The 26,759-nt window shown below is 39.6% G+C and overlaps 2 protein-coding genes and 1 non-coding gene across 5 annotated transcripts in view; 2 read left to right on the forward strand and 1 right to left on the reverse strand.

Annotated features, from left to right (window-relative positions):
* Nucleotides 1–25,969, forward strand: Entpd5 (ectonucleoside triphosphate diphosphohydrolase 5 (inactive)). Of its 2 annotated transcripts, XM_074067568.1 has the most exons (15): nt 6–198; nt 1,659–1,733; nt 4,373–4,657; nt 5,685–5,764; nt 7,463–7,606; nt 10,897–10,972; nt 11,243–11,278; nt 11,626–11,714; nt 12,007–12,086; nt 12,907–12,968; nt 14,463–14,564; nt 15,452–15,592; nt 17,516–17,572; nt 18,351–18,466; nt 21,570–25,969. In XM_074067568.1, the coding sequence occupies exons 3-15, from the start codon at nt 4,441–4,443 to the stop codon at nt 21,654–21,656; spliced, it is 1,287 nt and encodes a 428-aa protein (XP_073923669.1). In that variant the 5' UTR covers nt 6–198; nt 1,659–1,733; nt 4,373–4,440; the 3' UTR covers nt 21,657–25,969. The 2 variants fall into 2 exon arrangements, with proteins under 2 accessions (XP_073923670.1, XP_073923669.1); XM_074067569.1 differs by lacking the exon at nt 17,516–17,572 and having other exon boundaries at nt 1–198.
* Nucleotides 18,738–18,841, forward strand: LOC141421986 (U6 spliceosomal RNA). Its single transcript, XR_012446655.1, has one exon. It is a non-coding gene; the product is annotated as a U6 spliceosomal RNA (small nuclear RNA).
* The window catches only part of Coq6 (coenzyme Q6, monooxygenase), a 12,809-nt gene continuing 11,005 nt past the window's right edge, over nt 24,956–26,759 (reverse strand). For both annotated transcript variants that reach the window (XM_020166740.2, XM_074067567.1), the window contains exon 12: nt 24,956–26,438. In XM_020166740.2, coding sequence (XP_020022329.1) covers nt 26,409–26,438 — 30 coding nt within the window. In that variant the 3' untranslated portion in view covers nt 24,956–26,408. The remainder of the gene's footprint in view (nt 26,439–26,759) is intronic.

Raw genomic sequence — 26,759 nt, forward strand, 5'->3', positions numbered from 1 at the left:
CAGACAAAAGGTAGAGAAGGGAGGAGTGAGAGATAAAGAAGGGAATGAGTTAGCAAAATTTCACACAGTTGCATACGAGCACAAAGGTGACTTTGGTTTGTTAGCTAGCTTGATTCAGAAGAGTTTGACTAGGAGCAAAGAGCAAAAGGCAACCAATAGTGAAAGCAAGGATTCACAGCAGACATCAGACATGAGCAGGTGAGCACCTGAATGGGGCCTGGGTTCTCTGGCATTATAATCTCTCAGGCTTTAGAGGATATGGAAGAAGGGAAAGGAGAATGGAAAGCTCTGAGTAAGCTGAGTTGGGAGGATTAGTGTTTCTTACAGGTATAAAGAAAAACTTGTGAGGCTGAGGTAGGAGAATGGTGAGCTTAAGGCCAGCCTGGGCTACATAGTGAGACTGTCTCAAAACAAAGAGACAAAATCAAACAACACTGAAAAGACCTTAGAAAGAGATAAACGTAGTGAGTGACCAACACTGACTGGTTCCAGAGTTTCCAGAAAATAATGGAAGAGGGGCATTTGTTGAAGGAAATACAAGAGAGTGAGTAAGAGATACTGAGAAGATGCACAGTTCTCGATCCTGAAAAGAGTGGTTTAAATATACTGATGTATATTCATCCTCAGTCTATAAAGAAAGTTGACTATCTGCGTTATTTTGAGTAGCATATAAAACTTGACACATTTGAATGAAATGACACCTGTATGTAATTGACACATTTGGGGAAAACAGTTTTTCCTTAGCAGGGTGGAATCATGATCATCCAGTGGATGGGTAATTAATCTTTTGGAAAGAAGTCAGTTATTGTATTCTTGGTAGATGGGTGAGATCTAGTTCCTGAGTTATTGGATCAGTATTTCTTCCTTCAAAGTATTTATTCAACACCTACTATGTATTAGCACTTTTCTGGCAGCAGTAATACATCAGAAATGAAACACAAAAATCCCTGCAGACATATAGCTCACATGGGGGGGTGGGACTGGGATAAAGCAGGGAATATGAAAATAAAAGTAGTGAATTATACAGTGTGTTGGAAAAGTGCAATAGAGAATGTGCTTGTGGCCAGCTGAATTGCAGTTTTAAAAAGGGAGGACAGGAAAGGTCTCGCTGAGAAAGTGACATTGAGCAAATATTTTTAAAAAGCAAATGAGCAAGCTGTGAACACAGGTTATGTAAGATATAATGCCATTCTATAAATGGCAAGCCTTTTATAAATGTAAGCCTTTCTAATACCTTTTTAAAAGGTAACAGCTAACTTTAAACAAAAGTGAGGTTGGGAAGTGGTGTTAGAAGGTAGGTGCTGAGCATGCTTTCTCTAAAATCTATTGTTTAAGTTTTACTCTGAACACCTGGTATGACTCTGCAGTTTTTCACTCCATGTCAATGGCTACCTAGATACATTTCTTTCCCCTTTAAGTCTCTTCTAGAAGAAAAATGAACATTTGCTTAGTGAAAATAGAAGCTGAAGAGGTTTTTCAGGAACCACTATAATACAGAAAATCTGAGTGACCCCTGAAGAAGCTGCAGTCACATAGATGAAGGAAAGCTGGTGCCTGGAGCATTTCTAATGCCCTGAGGGAAGAGAGACCAACTGCTGAACAAAGCACGGGTCCATTGTTAATACTCAGAAAATCTAAAAAGGTATTTCTGTTTTCAGTTATTTAGATTGATCTACACAACCATCCCATGCTATAAAAGAAGAATCAGCCACAGGGAGTGCTTTAAGTAAGATGTGAGTATGAAACTGGCCAGGCAGTTGCCCTGTTTCAGTGGTTGATTTCCTAGGATGAAGTTTCTTTTGTTTGAGATTCTGAAAGTTGAGCACTCTTCATTGTAGCTTTCATTCTTAGCCACAGAATAGAAGTTCAACCTTGAATAGTGTTCAGTGGAATGATTACAGCTCTGTCTTTGTAATATTTAAATATTTTTATTTTAAATATTTTTAAATTCAGCTGGGTGCTGGTGACTCATACATGTAATCCTAGCCACTTGGGAGGCTGAGATAAGGAAGATCACAGTTGAAGGCTACCTGGGGCAAATAGTTCACAAGTCTGCATCTCTAAAATAACCAGAGCAAAATGGACTAGAGGTGTGGCTCAAGCAGCAGTGTGCCTGCTTTGCAAGGATGAAGCCCTGGGTTCAACTCCTAGTCCCACCAAAAAAATTTTTTTAATTCCAAGTCCAATAAATTTTCATTTGCTTTATTTTATGTATTATGTCATCTCTGGGGAGGAAGGTGTTAAATAAACCCTAGATGGTCAACAAACTGGAGAATGCTTGTGAATCCTTAATCTGCATTCCAAATGTACCAAGTATTCTGTTAGAGATAGGGAACTGAGAAATCAGAGCCTTGAGCTCAGATCTTGTCACTTGGCCAGTAACTATGACTTGAACAAGAAATCCAGGCATGAAAGCTGAATCAAAAGACCCACATCTATTTTGAGCAAATATATAATGGCCAGCAAAGCAGGTCTTAATGGTTATAGGATAACTAATTACATTTTTCATTAATAACAGAATAGACACCCTAAAGCAGGGAAAATATAGCCTAACCAGGAGATACCTGGCATTGTTTGGAGATACTTTTTGTTGTTGGGAAGGGTGGACTGTTTGCCATTCTGAATAGAGGCCAGAGATGCTGCTAAACAGCCTACCATACACAGAACAGCTCCCATCACAAAGAAGTATCCAGCCCAAATGGCGCTAGTACAACAGCTAAAAAACCTTAACCCTGAGGAATTCCATTTCTTGTTTTCAGACAAAAATCATAAGACACAACCTGAGCATCCCAACAGAACAGCTACAAATCACCAAATGAGAAAGCACCTAACTTTTTGTTGTTGTTTGTTTCTCATTTAATCTCCCTCTAGGAGAAAAGAAGAAAAGAAAGCTTAATTAAAACAGCTGGGTAGAATGGGTCCTTTATTCCACTGAACACTATTGTGTATTTATCACAGGCTTCAAGAACATTCAACACTTTCTATAATGGCTTTGGTGTAGAATGAGGAAAAATAAGCCTCCTGTACATTTTGAAAATTATTCCCCAGTAATAATAAAAAAATTCATTCTCTCTTCATTTTTCACAATATCAGTCCTGGAAAAACACTAGAAGATGTTACATAATCTGTGAACAATGCACTGTAATTAAATAACTAAACCGAGTGTGTGTGAGTGTGTGTGTCTGTGTGTGCATGTGTGTGATTTCTCATTTGATTTTCCTAATACCCATGGGAGGAAGATAGAACAGATGTTCTGTTCTCACTTTACAGATGAGGACATGGAGTTTCATTGATGCTAAGGGACTTGCTCAAGATCATGCAGCTTCCCAATAGACACAAATGGTAGAACTGAAACCCAGGTGTTCTGACTTGACACTTTGTGCTCTCTCCACTGTGTTCCAGGCCTTACCCTAGATTTATATCCAACCTCCACAATATGCAAATTCTAAACAAATAATTCCAAGCACACTGTTTTTTCTCTGCTAGGGACATTAAAAATATAAGCAATAACTTCCCATAAGGCAGGCTTTTGGAATCAGGAAAAATAAAGGTAGATAAGGCTGAAAACTGATTTTTGATCTGGACTTCACCACCTACTTGCTTTATGACTTCCAGCAAGTCATAGAACATCTTTGCCTAAATTTATGCAATAATGTGACCTATGAAAGCTAGCTTAAAACACATTATGGTCTATTTAAGTTTTTTAAAGTAAATTGATGTATTTCCTTACAATGTTGAATATGTAGGCCACTGTCATTATTATTGATCACAGGTGATAGTTCAGTGGCCTGATTTTTTTTTTTGGCGGGGGGTGGTTTGAACTCAGGGCCTTACACTTGCAAGGCAGGCATTCTACCACTTGAGCCACTCTGCCAGCTCCAGTGACCTGATTTTTGGAGGCTGTGAACATTCCAAAGATAGGGACTTCTTTATAACTTTCATCTAGAGGTTGAAGCTTCCTGTCTGTCGATCAAAAAGAAGGAAGGGAAGGAAAGAGACAGACGGGAGGAAGGCAGACAGGGGTATTAGTTTATTATGTATTGGGAAAATTGTCAAAATGGAAAGAAGAACGTTAAACTTAACCATAAGATCAAGGTGGCAGAGAGACTCTTTGAGTATGTGAGAATCACCCTACCATTAAAAGCAAAGCATGGGAAAATATATTTTAAATTCCAGTTTCCTTTTGGAACCAGATACCCTTCAGAAAAGGTACTAAAGTCTTGTATTACACTGCTTTAGCTTGTTGTACTGGTTATTAGAAATAGAGAAGGAACTCTCTGGGGACAGGGGTAGAATTTCCATATGGGTGTTTCTTCTTTTACAGGTTAACCAAAAAGCCAGCTGGACTAACTATGCATCTTTGTTCCATAAGCTACTACAGGAGTGTGAGCAGCACTGCTTCTGCAAGAAAGCACTGAGTCACCACACCTTGGGAATAGTATGGCGGCTTCCTGGGGTGCAGTCTTTTTCATGCTGGTGATACCCTGTGTTTGCAGCACCGTCTTTCACAGAGACCAGCAAACTTGGTTTGAGGGTGTCTTCTTGTCTTCTATGTGCCCCATAAATGTCAGTGCCAGCACCTTGTATGGAATTATGTTTGATGCAGGGAGTACTGGAACTCGAATTCACGTTTACACCTTTGTGCAGAAAATACCAGGTAAGTGCAACCGGGAGCCTTGCTAGAACCTATGCTTTAGCATCTCCTCAGCACAACAAATGTGCTGAGCTGAGTATCTGATGTGAATTACAGAATACTGGTGGTGAATGTATTTCTTAGAAAACACATTGGTTTGTAATTGAACATATAATTTAATTCAATATGAAATTGAGAGATCTGGGCTGCCTGCAGTCTGAAACCCGTATGTTTAAGAAGTATAGCTGTTACTTAACCTTCCTCTTCCCTAAAAGTGGTTAATACTCTAGGGGGTCCAGAATATTGAGAATATTGGTAGTGATCTTGGGGAAAGGATCACATGAGAGTTTTACTGCCATCCTTGGAGAAGGGGCTGAGGGGACTCTGAAGATTAACTTTTTCTGAATTTAGTTTTCTTTCCTCAGGTTACCTAAAGAGCCTGGGTAGCAAGAAAATCATGAGTTTGAAGCCAGCCTGATAGCAAGTTCAAGGACAGCCTGGGCTATATGGCAAAACCCTGTCTCAGAAATTAAAAAATAAAATAGGCTGGGTATGGTGTCATGCCTATAATCCCAGCTACACAGGAGGCAGAAGTAGAAGGATTGTGGTTTGAAGCCCTATCTGGAAAAAAAAAAAAAAAAACAAAGCAAAAAAAGACTGGGGGTATGGATCATGTGCATGACACCCCAAGTTCAAGCCCCAGTACTACCAAACAAATAAATAATAAATCAAGTGCATGAGGTCCTGAGTTCAAACCTCAGTATCACCAAATAAAGTGAATGAGGCCCTGAGTTCAAACCCCAGTACCACCAAATTGATTAAATTAAATAAAAAATAAAGGGTCTGGGGAAAAGAGTAGGAGCTAGGCATCCCCCAGAGAAATAGAGGAGGGACCTCAAGGATTGTCTGTTGTCCCTATTCTCCCTTCCCAATACTCTGCCAGAGTTTCCTAACAACTGGGATAATTTGGAATAGTTTGGAAAAAAAGTAGATTAATCTAAGCCTAACTTTTGGTAATCAACTATTTCTATTTTGTTCCCTGACAAAATAGGACAGCTTCCATATCTGGAAGGGGAAATTTTTGAATCTGTGAAGCCAGGACTTTCTGCTTTTGTAGACCAACCTAAGCAGGTGAGATTCTTTTGAGCTCATCAAAAGATCAATTTGATCAACTTTTCAGTGCCTAGATAACTATGACACCATTACTGTTAAATACCTCATGCTGTTCATTGGTGATATTGAGACTATGTGTGAAATCAGCTTTCTTCAGTGAGTCTTCTGGATAACAGTAATGGTATACAGGCTTACAAGGGCTGGGTGAAAGGAGGGTAGCAAATACATTGTGCTCTCATGGAGGAAATGATACCAGCTTTTAAGCAATTGCTTTCTTTGTATTTGCTGGTTTAAGATTTTGAATTAATTAAGTTGATTAGCACCTGTCTAGCAAACATGAGGCCCTGAGTTCAAACCTCAATGCCACAAAAAAAAAAGGAAGCCATCAGCTGCATCAGCTAATGTAAATACAGAACCTATGCATGAAGTTCTATAGGATTTGAGGCATAAACATGGAAATTGAGGGATGGAAATCTAATGAATTCCACTTTAGAGTGGCCTGATATAGGGTGGAACCATACCTGTACCTGAGAAACCTGGCACCACCATATGTTGACATGAAGAATGAGGGTTTGTGGTGACTGATGGCTGTATTTCACATCTGAGCATCTACAATATACTATGCTGGCATTTCTGAGGCCATGCTGAAATAAAAAATAAGGCAGAACATTGAACTTTGGTAGTAGATGTAAAGGGGTTGTTCAGGGTCACAGAATAATTGTTAATCAAGGGAAAACATGGTGTTAAGCCAGTTATGATTGTGCATACCTGTAATCCCAGTATTCAGTAGTCTGAGGCAGGAGAACTGTGACTTCAAGGCCAACCCAGGCTATCCAGTGAGCTCCAGACCAGCCTAGGCTAAATAGTGAGACTTGTCTCAAAACAAAAACTAAAACAAAATAGTTTGAAAGTTAGGCATGGCAGCACACACTTATAATCCCAGCACTCAGGAGGCTAAAGCATGATAATCTCAAATTTGAAAAAAAAAACGTTTGAGCTTGAAGAAGATGTACATTTTAGTTCAACAGCACATGATTTGATAGATGTGCTAGGAAATTAGGAGCTATTGAAAGCAACTACATCATCAGAAACTGATTTGACATTTAGAAAAGGTGATTGGGTTATGGTTGCTAATAATAAGTAAAAGGAGTGTGTTATCAGAATAAATGTTTTCTCAGGGAAACACTGCATTGTAAATTACGGTTTTCATTTATTGTAAATTGATCTGCTGTGTGCTGGTGATACAAAAATGAGACTGACATGTTCTGTTCTTGAGATCACATGATAACAACTACAGCTAGCATTTATGTGGCAACCACATTCACTTGCCTCATCTAGAAAACACAACAGTTTAGTGGTGATATGAGGTATATCTCCCATTTCACACCTAAGGGAACTAAATCCCAGGAAGGCTGAGTGACCATGTCCCCCTGAGTTCTCTGTACTATGCTGAACTTTCTGGCCTAAACCTAATTAACTGAGACATAAAATAACAACTAAAATGACCACACTGTTAAGGAATAATTTTTATTGTGACTATCAAAATGATAGTCTCCTTCTTCACAGTGCTCCACGTCTCTAGGTTTCTGCATCTGTAGAACAGAGAAGGTTGATGCCTTCTTCTATATCACTCCTGTTCCCTGAAAGCACACTGAAGGAAATCCCAGTGCTACTAAATGGACTGCTCATTGGATGAATAGGTTGTCTCTTTTGAAGGGTGCTGAGACTGTTCAAGGACTCTTAGAGGTGGCCAAAGATTCAATTCCCCAAAGTCACTGGAAAAGGACCCCAGTAGTTCTGAAGGCAACAGCAGGACTGCGTTTACTGCCGGAGAAGAAAGCCCAGGCTCTGCTCTTTGAGGTAATTTTTGAAATCTGCAGCTTGGATAATTCTGTTTTCTCCTCTATTCATTCTTTATGGGTGTTTCGCCCTTTGCAGTATGACTGCTGCTTTCAGTATCCCACCATTGCTAAATCACTGTGGTAACGCTGGGCTCTTGTAGGTACTTACTTTTTACTTTTACATTTTTATCTGTAACACTCAACTTCATAGCGCTTTTCCTAAGAAGTTTAAAGTACTTCCTGCCCAAGATATTTAAAATCAGAATCATAAAATGTTTCTAATGAACTTTATTGAGATAAATTTATATACAATAAAATGTCTATTTAAAGTATTAAGGTAAATGCATTTTGACAAATACAGAAGTTTCCTTGAGCCCCCTTTAGAGTTTCTCTTACCTCTGAAATCAGGCAACCACAGATCTACTTTCTGTTACTATAGATAAGATTTGCTCATTCTCACATTTCCTATAAATGGAATCATAGACTTTATATTCTTTTTTGCATGTCTGACTTTTTTCCCTGTCAACATAAAGTTTAAAAAAAAAAGTTTTTGAGAAGAATCATGAAATTTTAAAGTTTGAAAGTCACCATTCTTCTTACTGAAATAAAAAAAAATTTAAGTGTAGAGTTTTGCTAAACTCAGTTTTGCATTTCATTATTATATAATAAACACATAATAAGGTTTAATTTCACCTTGTAAAGAATATTTATAGGCAGAAGCTCATTTATAATAAAAATCAAAGAAAAAAGGATTCCGTATTATAGCTGTGCTAGTATAGCCCTTTAAATCCTTTTTCTTTGACTATCAGCATTGAGGCTTAAGTCCTTTGCAAAGGGCAAGCAGCCTAACATGTCTGCAACTCTGAATGCCCGTTCCTCATTCATTCATTCCTTCAATATGAGTGCTTACTATGTTCTGGGCACTGGTAAGGTTATTGGGGATATAGACAGCAAGGAACAAAAAAGACAAACAGACCCTGCTCCCATGAGACTTACCTTCTAGTTTCAGGGTAACAGAAAATAAACAGCTAAGCAAATCAATATGAAGTATGTCAGGCACTGTAGATTCTATGGAGAAAAATAAAGCAGGGTAAGGCAGGTAGGGAATGCTGGTGGGGAGTGCTATTTTAAGAAGTGAAGACTTCTTTCATAAAATTGATCAGAGATGTAAGGGAATGGAGAAGCAGTTATACAACAATTTGTGAAAACATTTTATTTAAACAGCTAACAAAACAATAGGTTCAAAGGCTGAAGGCAGGAACAGCATCCATGAGGTCAACATGGCTGAGAGGGAAAGTAGGAAGGAGATCAGAAAGGTAGTGGGGAGTTTGTCATATAGGTTCTCAAGGCCTAGTACAAAGAGACTTTGGCTGTTTCTTTAAGAAGGAAACCACCAGAAGATTTTGCACTAAGGAGAGATGATCTGATAATCTGTGTAAAAGGCAGTAAGAAAACAAACTTGGGACAGAAGAGAGGAATGGAGAAGGCAAGAGCAAAACGCCCTGTGTTCCTGCTTACTTATCTGTCTTTGCCCTAAAAGCTTGTTTACAGATCACTTAACTGGCTTCTGCTAGTTAAAACAGGGTCCAAAGGTCATACTTACAATGTATTTCCTCCGGTGAGATAGGTGAACAGCAAACTGACAAGAGTTCTTCATATTTGGAGGATCTTTTTCTGCCATGATAATCATATAAAAATAAGATACAACACATATATCATTTGCCTAAATTGATGGAGAATCAAGATTGTGCAAGATTTTCATTCCCATCTCCTAAAATAGGACTCCATAAGTCTAGGTCTGGGGTCTCCCTAAGACTCTAGTGACCCCAGCCATGTGCCAGAATCCAATAGGCAGAGTGCCTCAGCTCCTTAACCATGGCACATTCATCTGCTCATCTAAGGAATGGATGTGGAAAGGCTCCCCCAGGTAGAATTAATCCAGGCTACAGATCAAAATTACAGGATTTCCCCCACATTTTTATTAGCATATATTAATTGTACAACATGGAGTTTTGTTGTGATATTTCTGTACATAGATATAATGTACTTTAATCATATTCACCCCCTCTATGACTCTTGCCCCTTTTTTTAATCTTTCTTGTAGTTACGATCTTTTCATACATGCATACAATGTGCTTTGATCATATTCCCCTCTCTTTTTCCCCTCCCACTGATACTGGATCATTGATCCCTAGTTCTGTGTCCTGACAAAGTCGATTATTGAAAACATTGGACCAGGAGTTAAAAGTGAAGAAAGTACAAGGTTTATTGAAAGACAGCAAAAATTCCCAGAGTGGGAGGGGCTTAGGAAAGCGAAGCTGTAGTATAGCTGAAGTCTGGGAGTGATATAGGTCTCTCTCTGGAATATTCTATCTTGAAACTATATTTGTGATTGATTGGTGCCAAGTCAACTCCTTGCTTAACCCGGCCATCTCTTCGTCCCCATCCTTATTGAACAGAACATTCTGGGAAGGTCTGATCAGCTTGTTCTGGCCTTTGGGGTCCACCACCCATATTTTGTAGTTATATTCTGTTACCTTGGTAAGGTACTTGTTACTTCTCTGAGAAGCTGTTTTATTTCTTTGAAAAGCCTGTTGTTTCCCATGCTGCTTTACGTGTCTGCTTCTAAATTGCCTCCCTCATCCAAATAATGCAGTCACCTCTGTCATGCTTCCCTTACACCACCTCCCCCTGGTTCCTCCTCAGAAGTCTCCCATTTATGTGCATTTCATTTTTTTCTTTATATCTAGCATCCCATATGAGAGAAAACATGTGGTGTTTGTCTTTCTGAATCTGGCATATTTTGCTTAACATGATGATCTCCAATTATAGCCATTTTTCCTACAAATGACATAATTTCATTCTTCTTTATGGCTGAATAATACTCCATTGTGGCTGAATAAAGAGATGAGTTCTCTATTCATCTGTTGATGGGAACCCAGGCTGATTCCATAACTTGGCTAATGTGTGCAGATATCTATCTCTATTGTGTGTTGACTTACATTCCTTCAGGTATATGACCAAAAATGAGGAGCTTGGTTTTAGTTGATAAGGTCAAATATATGCCCTTCTCAAGATCTAGCTGATATATAAATTTATGTTTTGGTTGAAATCAAAAGAATTCCTGTGTTTGTGTTTTTGTAAGAAACTGGTTCCTTTGGTTTCTCAGGGAAAAAGGACTGACTTCTGCTAAAATTTTATCTAGAAAAAGTAATGAGAGTAGTTTCCTAAGCCTTATAGAACACAGCCAAAATGTGGGACTCTGTTTTATTGTCTAAGAGAATCTAGATGTTTTCCCTTTTTCCATAGGTAGAGCAGATCTTCAAGAAGTCACCTTTCCTGGTCCCAGATGACAGTGTCAGCATCATGGATGGATCCTATGAAGGTGAGTGAGCTGGTGAAATATATTCCAGGGGAAAGGGCCAGGCCAATGAAATATCTAAAAAAGAACTGAGAGCAGGGAGCAGGCACTGAATAAGAAGGAACTAAGGAGGGAGAAACAAGCAAGGAGGAATGTGATAGCAGGTAATGGAAGGAAGGGAGAATAGGGAAATGGATGCTCTGGACATTAATTTAGAGAGAAAAAGAACAAAAGTGGAGCCAGAAAAGGAAAAAAAATGCTCTGGAATATAATTCTCACCTTTTTCTCTTTTAGGCATATTAGCATGGGTTACTGTGAATTTTCTAACAGGTAATAAATACACCCTCGAGTTTATCTTAAGACTAACTGACTTTCATAGGAATGATCAGAAGAGTAAAAATCCTTTTTCGCTTCCTGTATTATTATTTTTCAAAAGCAGTTGGGGTTGGGAAGGGAAGGATAAACAAGAAGTTAATGTTTAAAACCTGCCTTCAAGACCTCAGCTGCAGCAAGAATCCTTCTGAGTTGACATTTACCTGCAGTCTTTGGGGCTAGGAAGCAGTGGAGCATTTATGGAATACCTTTGGTGTACAACAAGAGCAGGAGAGCCTGCAAACAGATTGAGTGTTGGACTGTCCCGGATATGAAGGATACTCAGAGCTGGCTTTCATTGACAGGTCAGTTGCATGGTTATGGCCAGGAGACTGTGGGAACCCTGGACCTGGGGGGTGCCTCCACCCAAATCACATTTCTACCCCAGTTTGAGGTGAGTCATCTACATGAAAGTCAGTTTGGCAATGTAAATCATGGTGCCAAGAAAGTAACACCGCATTTTCAGACAGCAGCTCCACCAGGAACAGGCTGAGTAGAGTCAATTTGTGACTGAGTGAATTTCTTCTTGCCCTCTCATTGTTCAGAGTCCCTTTGATTCCTCAAGCCATGGGAGATTAGAAGCCTGTCTCATGTCTGGTTTTTGAAGGGAGGGACAGGAGTGGTGTAATAAGATCTTCGGGTAATTGCAAATTCTGAATAGTCATTTTGTTTCTTCTGATTTGCAGGAAACCCTGGAACAAACCCCTAGGGGCTACCTCACTTCCTTTGAGATGTTTAACAGCACTTATAAACTCTATACACATAGGTGAGGTTTGGATCAGGGGGAATAATATTTCACATTTTATGTTTTTCCTAACTTTTGAAAGCGTTTTCACATCTGTTATATCTGATCAGTATTATAATGTCTTTGCCAGTTCCCTAAGCCCTATGAACTGAAACCCAAGTCACTTACCAAAACTCAAGGGACTTAAGAAGCTTCTCCATTCTTGCCTCAAAAGTACATGATGAGCCAGGTGCCAGTGGCACCTAGCTACATGGTAGGCTGAGATTGGGAGGATCATGGTTCAAGGCCAGCCTGGGCAAATAATTCATGAGACCTCTATCTCCAAAATAACCAGAGTAAAATGGACTCTAGAGTGCCTGCTTTACAGGTGCGAAGCTGTGAGTTCAAACCTTAGTCCCACTAAAAAAAAAAAAAAGGAAGTATGTGATATGAGTTTAAAGAGAGGACACGTGAAGAAGCCTCAGTATTCAGGCAAAGCTCCAACCAACTCCTTTGATCTGGCCTTCAGAATCCAGCCTGGAATTTGATTCTAGTAAGGATAAGAGCTAAAATAATGAGGGCTTTTCTGGGAATGATTCCCAGGGTGGGACACTAAGAATTATCATTGTCACAGGCCTTTGAATCATACCCATAGGCAATTCTTATTGTATAGCTTTGATACAAATTGTGTAGAAATTAGGAAACACTTGTTGATCACATTAAATAAATTAATCACAGAAACAGAATAAGGTTTTCATCTCTCCAAAGGGAGTCAGAGAAACTATGTTACTTTTGAAAGAGGTAGCTTTGGGCTGGAGAACTTTAGGACCAGTATGAAATTTGTCAATCCTGTATTTTACAGTTACTTGGGACTTGGATTGAAAGCTGCAAGACTAGCAACCCTGGGAGCTCTGGAGACAGAAGGTTTGTTCGAGTGCCTGGGCTGGGTGGAGGATGGTGAGAGGCGACATCAGTACTCAGCTCGCCTCTTTCCTTTCTTGACAGTGATTCTGTGGAAGAAAAGTTTATGTTGAATTAGGAAACACTTGTTGTATAATAATAGTAATGTTCAGATGTTTTGGTGTGTATTTGAGGTCGACTCATATAGGGGTGAGAGGCTATGGCTAGAAGGCTGAAGCCTCTGCAGTATTTGACAGGAGCTTTCAAAAGCCCTTAGCTTTCCATGGAAGATGCAGAAAGCAGGGTCTGTTCTAATTGCAAGATGGACTAAGTGAGTAACAGGACTGGTGGTGTGGCTCAGTTGGTAGAGCACCTGCCTAGAGAGTGTGGGACTCTTTGAGTTCAAATCCCAGTATTGCCAAGGGGAGGAAAAAAAAAGAATAATTTAGAACTCCACTCAGCTCTTTCCAACTGAGGACAGGTAGAACTGGGTAGGGTCCTAGTTTTGTGATTTGGGACAAGTTAGTTGGCATTGCTGTGCCCTATTCCTCATCTTAAATGTGATTTTTGCATTTAATGCACTTTGTATGGTACCTATCTCACAGTGAGCTAGTATCAGGATAAAGATTATATAGAATTTCAGAATTTACTAAATATCTTGAAGTATATTTCACTTAAGCCTCTTGGCTCCGGTGAAGGAAGTAGCACTGTATTTTTTTCCCATTGTAGAAAGAAAGGAGCTTACTTTTTTTTTTTTTTTTTTTTTTTTGGTGCTAGGGTTTAAACTTAGGGCTTCATGTTTCCTAGACAGGCGCTCTACCACTTGAGCCACTTCACCAGTCCCCAGGAACTTACTTTACTGTAGATTTTGGATTTCTTTGAGATGTGATAAAAGCTATGGACCCATGATTTTCATGAACACGAAAATCCACCTTTAGTTTCAGGGGGTTCACCAATGCCACGAAGCTTGTCTGTGAACCCTGAGTTAAGAATTCCTGCCTGAGCCAGGCATTGGTCGATCACACCCATAATAGTTTGAAAGACCCTATCTCAAAAATACCCAACACAAAAACAGGGCTGGCAAGAGTGACTCAAGTGGTAGAGTACCTGCCTTGAAAACGTGAGGCCCTGAGTTCAAAACCTAGTATTGCCAGAACAAGAAAGAATTCCTGTCTGGGCATGTGGTGCAAGCCTGTAATCCCAGCACTTGGGAAGTGGAGGCAGGAAGATCAAAAGATCAAGGCCAGTCTGAGATTCAAAAAGTCTCAAAAAACCTATTACTAGGGATATAGCTCAGTGGTAGAGTATTTGCCTAGTATGTGCAAAGTCCTGGGATTGATCCTTAGCACTACAAAAACAAAACAAAACAAAAAAACCTGCCACAGGAGGTAGTCAAGGAACTAATTTCTTAAGATTTTAAGGTCCAGCCTCCTTGGTTATTCCTTTCAGCCTTAAGGACTTCTTTCTTGTCTTCCTCCCCCTCTCACACATACTTGCCTCTTTGTGCCTTTCTTTCAGGGACTGATGGACGCACATTCCGAAGTGCTTGTCTGCCAAGATGGTTGGAAGCAGAGTGGATCTTTGGGGGTGTGAAATACCACTATGGTGGCAACCAAGAAGGTGAGTAATATTTTCTTACTGATTGAAATTACCTTTACAAGAGCTGGAGCAGTGGCTTTCACCTGTAATCAGGAGTGTGAGGCAGGAGGATCACAAGTTCAAGGCCAGCCTGGTCTATATAGCAAGACCTTGTCTCAAAACAAAAACAAAAACAAACAAAAAACAAAAATTACCTTTACAGTAGAAGTTATAGCAAAGTCCCGTGGGAAACTTTCCAGAGCTCAAGAGAAGCTTATCATGTTGCAAGCACTCATTCCAAAAATCTTGGTATACCTCTAGGACTAATGTGAAGAGACAGCAAACAAGGTAGCTCTCACTCAGCGTTTTGCTCTTTCCTTGACTGAGTATTGTGGATACGTTAGAAACATGTTTGTATCCTGGATCTAGTGCAGCAGTATGAAACCCTGTTTCAGGTTCAGTTAATGTTTAGCTATTTAAATCAAAGCAAAACTTCAGATTGAGATAGGAAGAATGATTCATCTCAGATATTGTAAAAAGCAAAGATCTTAAAATCAAGGAAAAAACTTGTTTTTTCAATGAAGGAAACAGGTGGGCCCTGTGGATATTTGCTTACAGAGACCATAAGGCACAATGGCAGGCTACCATATAGCTTTGGCTGCAGCTGTGGCTCTGTGGCTGTTTACTGAACATGGGTTAGCAAGGATTGCTAACGGTGGAGAAACAGCAACGAGATTGTAGAAATGTGTTCACCTTTGTACTAATCTTTTGTTGTGAGCTTGGGGCTTCTCCTTGATCCTCCTGTTGTTCCCAGCAACTTGCCTCAGAGAATGATCTTTTGCTCTATCATTTTTCTCACGTCACCCTTGTGTATCTTTGCCTGACCCTTGTGTATCTTTGCCTGACCCTTGTGTATCTTTGCCTGACAGGGGAGATGGGCTTTGAGCCCTGCTATGCTGAAGTGCTGAGAGTAGTGCAAGGAAAACTTCACCAGCCAGAGGAAATCCGGGGAAGTTCCTTCTATGCTTTCTCTTACTATTATGATAGAGCCGCTGACACACACATGATTGGTGAGTTCACCTCTGGTATCAAGCCAGGAAAGAAAGTGAATGGGGCTATAGTAGGGAAAGTCAAGAAGAAGAACTTTTTCAAGGCTATGCTGGAGTGATTTCCCAGCTCTTCTCCAGCACAGGTGTTGCACCAGCCTCTAGAATGAGAAGGTAAATATAACTCAGGGTCTTTGGAAGCTAGAAGATGTTGTAAACAACTGCACATGAAGTCTTTCAGTTTATATTGCCATTAAGGTATAATTGTATGCTAGTTAACTTTTTTATCACTGTGACCAAATACCTGAAAGAAACAATTTAAAGGAAGGAGGAAGGATTTATTGTGGCTCATGTTTTCAGAGGTTTCACTCTGTGGTCAGCTAGCTCTGTTTTTCTGGGCCATGGTGAAGCAGGAAATCATGGCAGAAGGACAAGGAATAGCTTCTTGGTGGTTAAGAAGTAGAGCAAGACAGAAGAAGGGGGCCTTGGACAAGAGATAGCTCCCAAGAACATGACCCCAGTGACCTAATTCTAACTAGGCCCCACCTATGGAAGATCCTACTACATGGTTTAGTCACCTCCATAATTCGATCTATCACCTGTGGACCAAGCCTTCAATAATACATGAGTGTGTGTGGGCATTTCATATCCAAACCATAGCAAGTTGACATCCAATAAATGCACACGTTTAGAGCATACAATTTGCTAAATTGTGTCATATGTATATACCTGGGAAATGATCACCAGTCAAGATAATGAACAAAATATCCATTGCCCCAGTTTTCTCCTGCTCCATTAGGATCACTTTTTTTCTTATCACAAAAGTTATGCTTTTGTTTAGCTGTGAGAGTATATATATATATATATGACCTGTTGTAACCTGAGAGATATGAGTTAATTTCCTATTTATTGTGTTTTTTTAGGAGCCTATTTTTTTTAGTTTTGGCCATATTGGGGGTTGAACTTAAAACCTCATGCTTAGTAGGCAGTTGCTCTACCACTTGAGTCACTCCTCCTGTCCATGAGCCATACTGATTAAATATGTAACATAAGCCAGGCCAGGTGGTACAGGCCTATAATCCCAGTACTTGGGAGGAAGAGGCAGAAAGACCATGAGTTTGAGGCCCGCCTAGGCTATATAGCAAGACTGTTGTCTCAAAAAACAAAAAAAACTGGGTTTGGTGGCATAATCCTAGAGTGACTGCCTAGCAAGTGCAAGGCCCTGAATTGAAACCCTAGTACCATCAAAAACAAAACAAAACCCAAAAATATATGTATATATGTGTGTACATATACCATAAGATTTCTAACACACATTAATTATAGATAAAAGAAGCACCATGGCTTTGTGTTGTATGGCTATATTATGTTTGTGAATCCTAATATCTAATAATGGAATTTTTTGGGGAGGGGGAGGCACTGGGACTTGAACTCAGGACCTACATCATGAGCTACTCCACCAGCCCTTTGTGATGGGTTTGTTTTAAATAGGGTCTTGCAAACTATGTGCCTGCGCCAGCATCGAACCTTGATCCTTGTGATTTCTGCCTCCTGAGTAGCTAGGATTACAGGCATGAGTCACTGGCGCCTGGCAAAAATGTCAACTACTCTTTTCACATTTTTTTTTTTTGGCAGCACTGGGGTTTGAACTCAGGGCCTTATTCTTGCTAGGCAGGTGCTCTTATCACTTGAGCCACTCTGCCAGCCCTTGTTTTGGATTGTTTGAGCCCAGGGTGGCCTTAAACTTACTATGTAGCTCAAGCTGGCCTTGAATTCACAATCCTCGTGCCTCAGCCTCCCTAGTGCTGGAATTGTAGGCATGTACACCATATCTGGCTTAAGATTGGAGATTTAATTTTCACTTTTTTATTAGAAATATAGCTAGTATAAATTTCCTTATTTCCTTGAAGGCTTTTTGATACCAGCAACTGTTCTGTCTCATTTCAGATTATGAAAAGGGGGGTATTTTAAAAGTTGAAGATTTTGAAAGAAAAGCCAGGGAAGGTAAGTGTCAGGAAGGCAAGCCATGGGGTATTCCTGCCAACTCCAGTGACCAAAAGTCACTAAAAGCAAAGCACCTGTTTAGTTTAAAAAGCCTGTCACAGGGGACTGGCTTCCTCCTGGGCTTTCTAATCTGTGCTGGAGAACAGCTTTAGATGGCATAAAATTCTGCCAAGAATATGAGAGAATTGTTGAAAACCTTCTTTCTACATTTTTTCCTTTCTTTTTTTTTAATTGAAATAGTGTTTTCAGTGTTAAGAAACATAAAAACAAAATATATGGGAAATAGCCACAGGTGCTTCCTTGGGATTCATCAGTCTAGAATATAAATGCTCCTACCCAATAGCCCCAGTACAGGGCTAAATGGTATTTCCTTGTCTTCAAGGCCTCAGTATTAATAATAGATAAGGGGCGTGGTACTAAGCCAGGTCATAGAAATTTGGCAAATGGAGGGATAGAAGTATAGCTCAGTGGTAGAATACTTACTTAGCATGTACAAGGTACTGGGTTTGATCACCAGGACCCCCGAAAAATTTGCAGATAATCTAAGACCCATGCAAGTATATGGAGATAAGATTTCATACCAGAAATGTGCAAGTTCTTAAGAAGCTGTGGTCTTGCAGAGGTGATCAGTGTACAGTCCAGTCTCCAGGAGACCCAGGCACCAACCAGATAGAGACTTCTGTTTTGCTGCTTCTACCTCTGACTATATTTAGAGGAAACTCAACATTTCTCAGTAAGCTGCAAACTTGAACTCCACTGTTCATTCTTTCACTTTTAGTGTGTGATAACTTGGAGAACTTTACCTCAGGCAGTCCTTTCCTATGCATGGATCTCAGCTACATCACAGCCTTATTAAAAGATGGCTTTGGCTTTGCAGACAGCACACTCTTACAGGTAAGAGGACATAGGAATCCTATAACAGTCTTTTTTTTTTTTATGGATGTTGGAAAGGAGTAGTGAACTTGTTTATGGGCTGGGGATGTAGCTCAATGGTATAGCACTTGCCTAGCATAGATCCTGGGTTCAATCATTAGCATGGAAAAAAAAAACCTATTTAGTAATCAGTGTAGGGGCTATTTTTGTTCAGGCTGTGGCCAAGGCAGTAGGAACCATGAATGTAGGAGGTTACCTTCATGCAGTGGTATCCTCTGAATTATAGCACCAGGTGCTCACTTCAGCACATATACTAAAATTGGAATGATACAGAGAAGATTAGCATGGCCCCTATGCATGGATGACACATAAATCTGTGAAGCATTCCATATTTTTCTCAAATATTGAATTCCAAACGATAATAGTAAGAATGATTAACAAGCTCAAAAAAGAGAGACACACAAGCTGGTGTCTGATCTCAAAGAAGATAAAACAATTGAATGAGCTCAAAGAGAATACAAACAAACAGATGAATGAAATTAAGAAGACTATGCAGGATATGAAAGAGGAAATCAATAAAGATATGGAAACCCTGAAAAATAATCAATCTGAAATAAGCAGCTTAATATCCCAAATAAAAATCTCAATTGAAAGCTTGGTGAACAGAGTAGAGCAAGTTGAAAACTAGAGTATCAGGAACAGAAGACAAAGTAGAGGAATTATATCCAACAGTAAAAGATCATGAATATAGTACCAGGCATGCTATCCCAGAAGTCACAGAATAGAAAGACTTGGAGCTCAATGAAGATGCCTAAGTCACAATTTAGAATTGAATGAGAAACAAGGGGAAAGAGATGGGAAAAATGAATAGAAAGCATGGGATGCAAGAAGGTAGGAAAAGTCATGCTTCCTGAATGGGGCTGCTTATTCTGGGTTTGTATGCCCTAGCTCTCTCTGCTTAAAAGAACATTAGCTGAAGTCTGATCAAGAGAGCATAAGACAGAACGTGCCCTGGGCTATCACACAAACTTATTCCATTCAGAGAGGCAGATATACCTGGCCAACAATTTAGCTCACCATTAGCCCATTAGATAGATTTAATTTAGTGGAAGACATGGGGGACCAGAAGCATGTCACAACTGAGTGGCTTACTTAAGGCCCCATGAAGTAAATGCCTCAAGCATATATAGTGTGTTCTATATATTTTATATGTGCCTCAGATAATTTGTCCTCCAAGCTGTCTTCAATTTCAGCACATGCAGGCTCTACTTTATCTGTATAAAGTAAGTTATTTAAAGTACATCTTAGGAGTTTCATCCATCCCATTTATTTTCCTACCTCCTGTATCACATTTGAAAAATTACACATTACAAAGACAATTAAGATGTTATCTTTGTCCTCAAGTAGTATACATTCTATTAGAAGAGATTTGACAAAATTATAGCTATGGTGCAAGTTAACTTTGTGAGCTCTGAGGTCAAAAAGTAAATGGTTTGTCCTCTAAGCCCTCCCTCCTCCCACCTTCCCTTGTGTCGTTTTCTGTTTCCCCAGTTCCAGATGAGTTTATATTGCCCCATCTCATAAAGTCAGATATCATACAGTCATTTCTACTAAGGTATTTGGATTTAATATGATGTTATATCTGTCAAGAATTTAAAGCCTTTAAAGTGCTTTAATGCAGAAGAGTTATTTGCAAGAAGAGTCAGTGGAGTTTAGTGTTTAAAGCACGGACTCTGTTGTTCATCAGATCTGCACTGAAGTTCTGTCTCCCTAAACTTACTGTGACCTTAGGTGATCTACTTCCCCTAACTTTAAGGTGCCTCATTCGAAACATAGGATCTTTATAATATTTCACAGAGCCTTTAGGAAAATCGAGACAATGCAGGTAGAGCACAGTGGCTGGCATGTAACAAGTTGTTAGTAATACTGGTATTAATTCTCACAGATCTGTCTCACTGTAATGCAGGATGATTTTGTAGATAAAAGAAATAGTCCCTAAGCCTGTCATTGCAAAGGCAACAACCTCTACTTAAGCATCAGCAATAGCCAAAGTCATTTAAGGACAGTTTTCCTGCTATTCTCAGTGCTGGCATCCTTTTAATCTCTGTGATTTCAGTGGGAGAATTTAAATCAAGGGCAATCAGTTCTCTGTCCTAGAGATTGCTTCATCTTGATCTGTGTCCCTAGGCTGCCAGCCTAGTGCTAAGGACAGAGCAAGAGCCTTTCAGTGTGGGGCACTGTCAATTTAATTTAGGTGTCCCAGATAAAACTTCAAGATAATGACTTAGATGCCACTCTTCCCAGTTTGGGGCACAGTGATGACTTGATGAATCAACTTCATCAGGTCAGCACAGAACAAGGAATGATTTTTTACACTTTTGTTTTGGTGGTGGCAACAGCATCTTCAACAAAAGGCTTATGGCAGAATGTCAGTAATATAAACTGATAGAAGGGGAGTTGTTGTGGTTGAAACAGTGGTTGGGGCCTAGAACTCCCTTACTATTTGACCTCCCTTTCTCCTTCAAAACACTTCTAAGTATCCCCTGAGATTCTGAAGAAAATGATCTGATAAATACTATAATCTATTCCCTTTTTCTGTGACTGAAGAAATCAGACCTAAAGTTTTGTCCAAGGTCACTAAGCACAGCCTAGTCCAGAATGCCTTAAAGGCCCTGATTGACTATTATTAGTGCTAAGAGGCAGTTGCTTACATGGTACGAATCCAGAAGCTTGGTGTGTTCTTTCCCACTCCTAAATATATTCCCAACTCCTCATAATGCCCCTTCTACCACATCCACTAACATTTCATGGTAAGTTGTCTTATCAGAAATTGTGGTTCAGAAAATAAAGCATAGACACTATGCTTAATTTCAGGGTTAAGAAAGAGTTCAGAACCTGATTACAAAATCTCTCTAGAAGGCTTGAGTGGGACCATTTCCTGTGTTGGAAGTATTTAGGGATCAGAATCTGGGTGTAGGAGCAATAGACCTATTGGCTGCTCCCATTTTTGCTTTGGTTGGCCAGGTGGGTGTTCATTGCAGATGTTAACTAACCAAGTGCCATGCTAGCTAGAGTTGGAAAATTGGATGAAAATTTAAAGACTTTTTTTTTTTCTTCTCAACAGCTCACAAAGAAAGTTAACAACATAGAGACAGGCTGGGCCTTGGGGGCCACCTTTCACCTGTTGCAGTCTCTGGGCATCTCCCACTGAAGCCAACCACTTCCTCTGAGGCCTGCATTCACCAACAACCTTTTTAAGTGGAAAAGGGGAGAGGACTCAGTCATTTTCTGAGCTAGTCTTGGACAGCCTGAACTGAAGCCCAGCAATTGGTTTTATCAGGAAGAAGGGGCTTTTGTAGATGAATCTTGACTTGGAGCCTAGATTTGGGTTTAATTAATTTTACACATCTAATGTGAAGTGTTACCTGACCACTTGAGGGTACACAGCTGACACTAGAGTAAATCTTTGAGATTCTTCCTGTCATAGAGAATCTGTGAGCCAAAAAGAATAGCTTTGGAACTTAACCTTGGAGAACTCAGGGCTGGCTTCTCTGCAAACCAAAGAAAAATCTCATTTCAACTCTTGGAGTGCCTCGTTCCTTCAAACATTTTAATTTTCCTCTTCCATACTAAATTAAGCTGACTTATTGAAATCCCATGACCTATTAGTACTAATATGTTTACCTAGTTTTGCTTTCTGTGTGTAATTTTAAAAAAGGAAAAAGGCACTAATTAGAATTTCTGTGGTCCTGTTGTATACTTGCTGCAATCGGCCAGCTGAGAGCTATCCTAAATCTTTTTTTTTTTTTTTTTCTTTGAGCTGGTCTGGATAATAGGCATACACCACCATGCCCACTTCATCCTAAATCTTAACAGGATGGAGAAGAGTAACTGCAGATAGATTGCAGCCTTAAGAAAGAAGGCCATAAGTCTCCCAGCACATGCTTTGAGAGGGTATGGCTGCTTCTAAGAGCTTATCCTCTTTAGTCAACTCCCGGTAAGTCAGTCAACTCTGGTATTAACATATCCAACCTTGTAGGTATGTGCGTATTCAGTGCCAGTACCACCTCCCAGATTAATATGTTTATAGTATTACCCATGACCCTAATCTTCATTTCTTTGTACTTCTGTGAAATACAGCTATACCCTAGCTTTTGGTCTCTGATTAGAGGTGTTTGCTATTTGGGAATACAGATTTTGGTCCAGTCTCTTTCAGTTTACCCTTCTGGGGACTGAACCTAGGACCTCCTCCATGCTAAGCACAGGTACTACCTGTGAGTGATTCCCTCAGCCCCGGCTTTGCCCTTTTATTCTATTTATAGTAGTGCTTTCCTACCCTGGCTCCTGCCCATTTTAGCTAACATCCTCTGAATTATTTATCTAGTTCCAGGATTTCTGCTCCCCTTTCTGGTAATACCCGATGTTGATTTGGTTAGCTCTTTTGGTTGCTATCGGAATAGTGGGCCAGCATTTCTCTTGTGGGTTTTTTTTTTTTAGTGGTGCTGGGGATCAAGCCTAGGGTATGTGTATGCTAGGCAAGCACTCTACCACTTAGCCACACTCCAAGCCCTCAGGTTTTCTATTTGAGTCTGAGTGTCTAGAGTTCTTAATTTGTGAGTTACTTCCCTCCATAAGTCATTGTCTTAAAAAAAAATTTAAGCTGGGTGTGGTGGCTCTTACAGTCACAGTTACTCTGGAGGTGAAGAGCTGGAGGATTGTTGTTTGAAGCCAGCTCAGGTAAAAAGTTAGGAAGACCTCATCTCAGCCAATAAACCAGGAGTTGTGGTATACATCTGTGATACCAATTATGTAGGAGGATGTACATACAATCTGGCCCCAGTCAAATGCGAAACCCCACCTGAAAAAAGTAAGGGCAGGTATGTGGCTCAAGTGGTAGATCACCTGCCTAGCAAGCATGAGGCCCTGAATTCAAACCCAAATATGACCCAGAATACATTTTTAGATTTCATTGACACATTCCCAAGTGACCATTATCTACTTGTCTCCCTACTCTATTGCTCTTGGGTTTGAAAGATCTGTAATTTGGGTCCTTTACCATAGCTTACCTCCTCCTTTCTTTCCAGGAGAGTTTGCATCTGCTCAAACTTGGAGCCTTCACATTTGTCTCACTCTCACAAAGGATGTTATATATGCCTGGCATTTAACATCTGCTGTGTGCAAGGAAGTAAGCAAATCCCCTGAATTGTAATTATTTTTTAATAAATTGAATGTGGGCTGGCAGAGTGGATCAAGTGATAGAGCACCTGCCTAGCAAGCGTGAGGTCCTGAGTTCAGACATCCAGTACCAAAAAAGAATTGAATGTGGAATTTCTTCAGACTTTTCACACTGATGTTTTTGTTTTTGAGATGGGGCTCTCTCTATGTTGCTCAATTCCTGGGCTCAAGTGATCCTCCCACCTCAGCCTCTTGAGTAGCTGGGATTATAGGCATGTACCACTGTGCTAAGCTGAAACCGACTTTTACTAGGGTTACTTTTGTTATCTGTTGACTTCCTCAAAAATGCAAATACACCAATCTTTAGGCTCAGAAACAGCCCAAAGATACAATCTCATTTTCTACCCAATGCAGAAATCTTTCAACATTTCTAACAGGTTATTGTTGAGGGTTTTTTTGGTGGTGGTATTTTTCTTTTTGGGGGGTGTGTGTGTGTATTTAGTTTTTTGTCTTTTCATTTGGTTTGTTTAGGCATTTTCAAACAGCTCATTTCCTTTGGGACTGCACTGTTTACAAATTGTTCCTTGGGTTGAGCTGAAATCTACCTTCTCAGTGATCTTATCTCCCATCTCACAATCTTTGAAGACTGATTCTAAATTCTTTATGGTTTAACATGTGGCATGACTTTTAGACTCCTTAACATCTTTGTCAACAAATCCAGTAGGGGGCTAGATCAGTCATCATCCACTAAATGTTGTTCCACAGTTGAGAGACTATAGCCTCTAGTAATAGTAAGAGGTAAGGTGTGCTCATTAAAGACAGTTCCAGGAAGGTAAGTTACTGTTTTTACTACAAGTCCTCTCTGAAATGTTTCATAAACAGGGATCCTATTAAGTACATGTGTTTTCTGCAGATGCCTTTGGTTACTTGGATACCTTCAGAACTCAGATAGATACATTACTTCAGAAATTTATTGCGTATCTCTTGCTAATCTTGGTCAGAACATCTGGAGATTTAACCAGTTCAAGTGTAATTTGGAATGAAAATTTTTATTTTTTATACTAAGGAGAATTCTGTTTTACTGGTTAGTTTCATCTCTGTGAAAGTGTTAATGTTTAAAATACCTAGTATGTGGGTGGCGCATGGTGGGTGTTGTATGTTACCATTATAATGAAGAACTTCTGTGAACCATGGAGGTCCTTGCAAAGTGTGCCTTAAAACCTTCCTGTCTTGCCTTTTCTGTTGTTACATGCTTGCTTTGGAAAGTCAATGCTCTCCTTATCTGGGCTACCTTTTTCTTTTTGGTGATACTAGGGTTTGAACTTGGGCTCACACTTGCTAGGCAGTTGTTCTACCACTTGAGCCACTCCACTAGCTGTTTTTTTTTGAAGGATGACTCGATAGTTTCTGCTAGTCATCACACACCTTTTCATAACAGCTTCCATCTTTTTTGGGGGGTATATTTCTTGGGATTTTAGGAAGGTTTGTGACATTGTCACTTTTCTACTGTCTTAAAATTTTCTGCTGGGTACCAGTGGCTCACACCTGTAATCCTAGCTACTCAGGAGAAACGTGGTACAAAGTTTGCCTGGGCAAATAATTCTTGAGACCCTATCTCAAAAAAACCCATCACAAAAAGGATGGTGGAGTGACTCAAGATGTAGGCCGAGTTCAAACCCCAATACCAGAAAAAAAAAAAAAATTCCCACATTTGCCTAAAAACCTCCCCTATAACAACAAATTTCTCATGCATCCAAAAATTATTTGCAAGAATAGCTCAGGTTAGTTCAAAACAGACTTTTGGGTGGAATGTTTTTGTTTTTTTTTTTTTACAGTATACAAATCTAACATACCTGAAGATCTCTTCTTGAGGCATCTCTGGTACTGCGGTGAGCGCTTCAAAACCCACAGCCACACACTGCTCCCTCTGTTGGGCAGATGTTGGCCCCCACACACAAATTATGCTGTTAATGGTGTCCTTTTGACCTGTTTTCAAACCTGTGCAATGATATTTACTGTTTTGTTACTGAATAATGGTGTCCCAGAGAGGAACCATAAATAAAATTGAAACTGGTATTGTAATGAGGAAGTAATAACTAGCATTAAGATTTGGTATTGTTAAAGAAATTTATATTTAATTTGCATTCTAATGTTAATTTAAAAACAGCAGTTCTAACAAAAATATATCAACTTTAAGTATTTCTAATTCTTACCTTTATCAAAAGATAATTGTACAAATTTATGATCAGTTTTTTTTTAATTTCTTTATAAAGAATTGTTAGCAAGTAAAAATGAGTGAGACAGTATCTCAGTGATTTTTTATTTTAGTAATAAAACACTTCAATCAAATAGTCTTCCTTTGGGATTTTTTTCTTTCTAGGCTTGGCTAATATCCCCTCCTCACAGCAAATTATCACTCATTTTTTGGGCTCCATAAAGCTGGGTGCTGGTGGCTCATGCCTATAAATCCTAGCTACTTGGGAGGCTGAGATCGGGAGGATCACAGTTTGAGGCCATCCCTGGCAACAGTTCACAAGACCCCCATCTCCAAAATAACCAAGCAAAATGGACTGAAGGTGTGATTCAAGCAGTAGAGTACCTGCTTTGCAAGCCTGGAACCCTGAGTTCAAACCCCATTCCTACCTCCCTTCCTCCCCACCCCCCAAAAAAAAGAAGAGGAGGAAATGAGAATTCTAGTATAAATTTATTAAATAAAATCTTGGAAATGTGTGCCGGTAACAGGCCAGATGTCCTTCTTTCATTAGCATAATCTTCAGAAGAGGAGCACTCATTTGCTGGCAAAGGCCATAATCTGTTCCTGGAGTAAAATGAAACAGTGATACTCTTACACTGTAAGGTAGAAGGGCAGGTGAAATATCCCCCTGGATAAAAACTTAGCAAGAGTCCCATAGAGAGAATCCTCCCAAAAGTCCATTTTATTTCAGCTAAAAAAAAAAAAAAAAAAAAAAAAAATCCAGTATCTTTAAATGGAAGTGTTTCAGAGAAGAAGCTGCAAAATAACAAAAGGAGTTTCAGCACCTTTATCTTTACAAGTCCTGGTCACTATTCTTAAGCCCTTTCTTTATATCAAGTTGTTGCTTAATTGTGGGTCATAACACCAAGAAGCCCATGTTCTTAA

Source organism: Castor canadensis, chromosome 3 (genome assembly GCF_047511655.1).
Source record: "Castor canadensis chromosome 3, mCasCan1.hap1v2, whole genome shotgun sequence".
In the NCBI taxonomy this organism is placed as follows: Eukaryota; Metazoa; Chordata; class Mammalia; order Rodentia; family Castoridae; genus Castor; species Castor canadensis.

Coding starts and splice junctions, on each gene's coding strand:
- Entpd5 (XM_074067568.1), top strand. CDS start 4,441: ATGGCGGCTTCCTGGGGTGCAGTCTTTTTCATGCTGGTGATACCCTGT. Junction 12,969..14,462: donor GGGAGCTCTGGAGACAGAAG/GTTTGTTCGAGT, acceptor CCTTTCTTTCAG/GGACTGATGGACGCACATTC. Junction 18,467..21,569: donor CAGACAGCACACTCTTACAG/GTAAGAGGACAT, acceptor TCTTCTCAACAG/CTCACAAAGAAAGTTAACAA.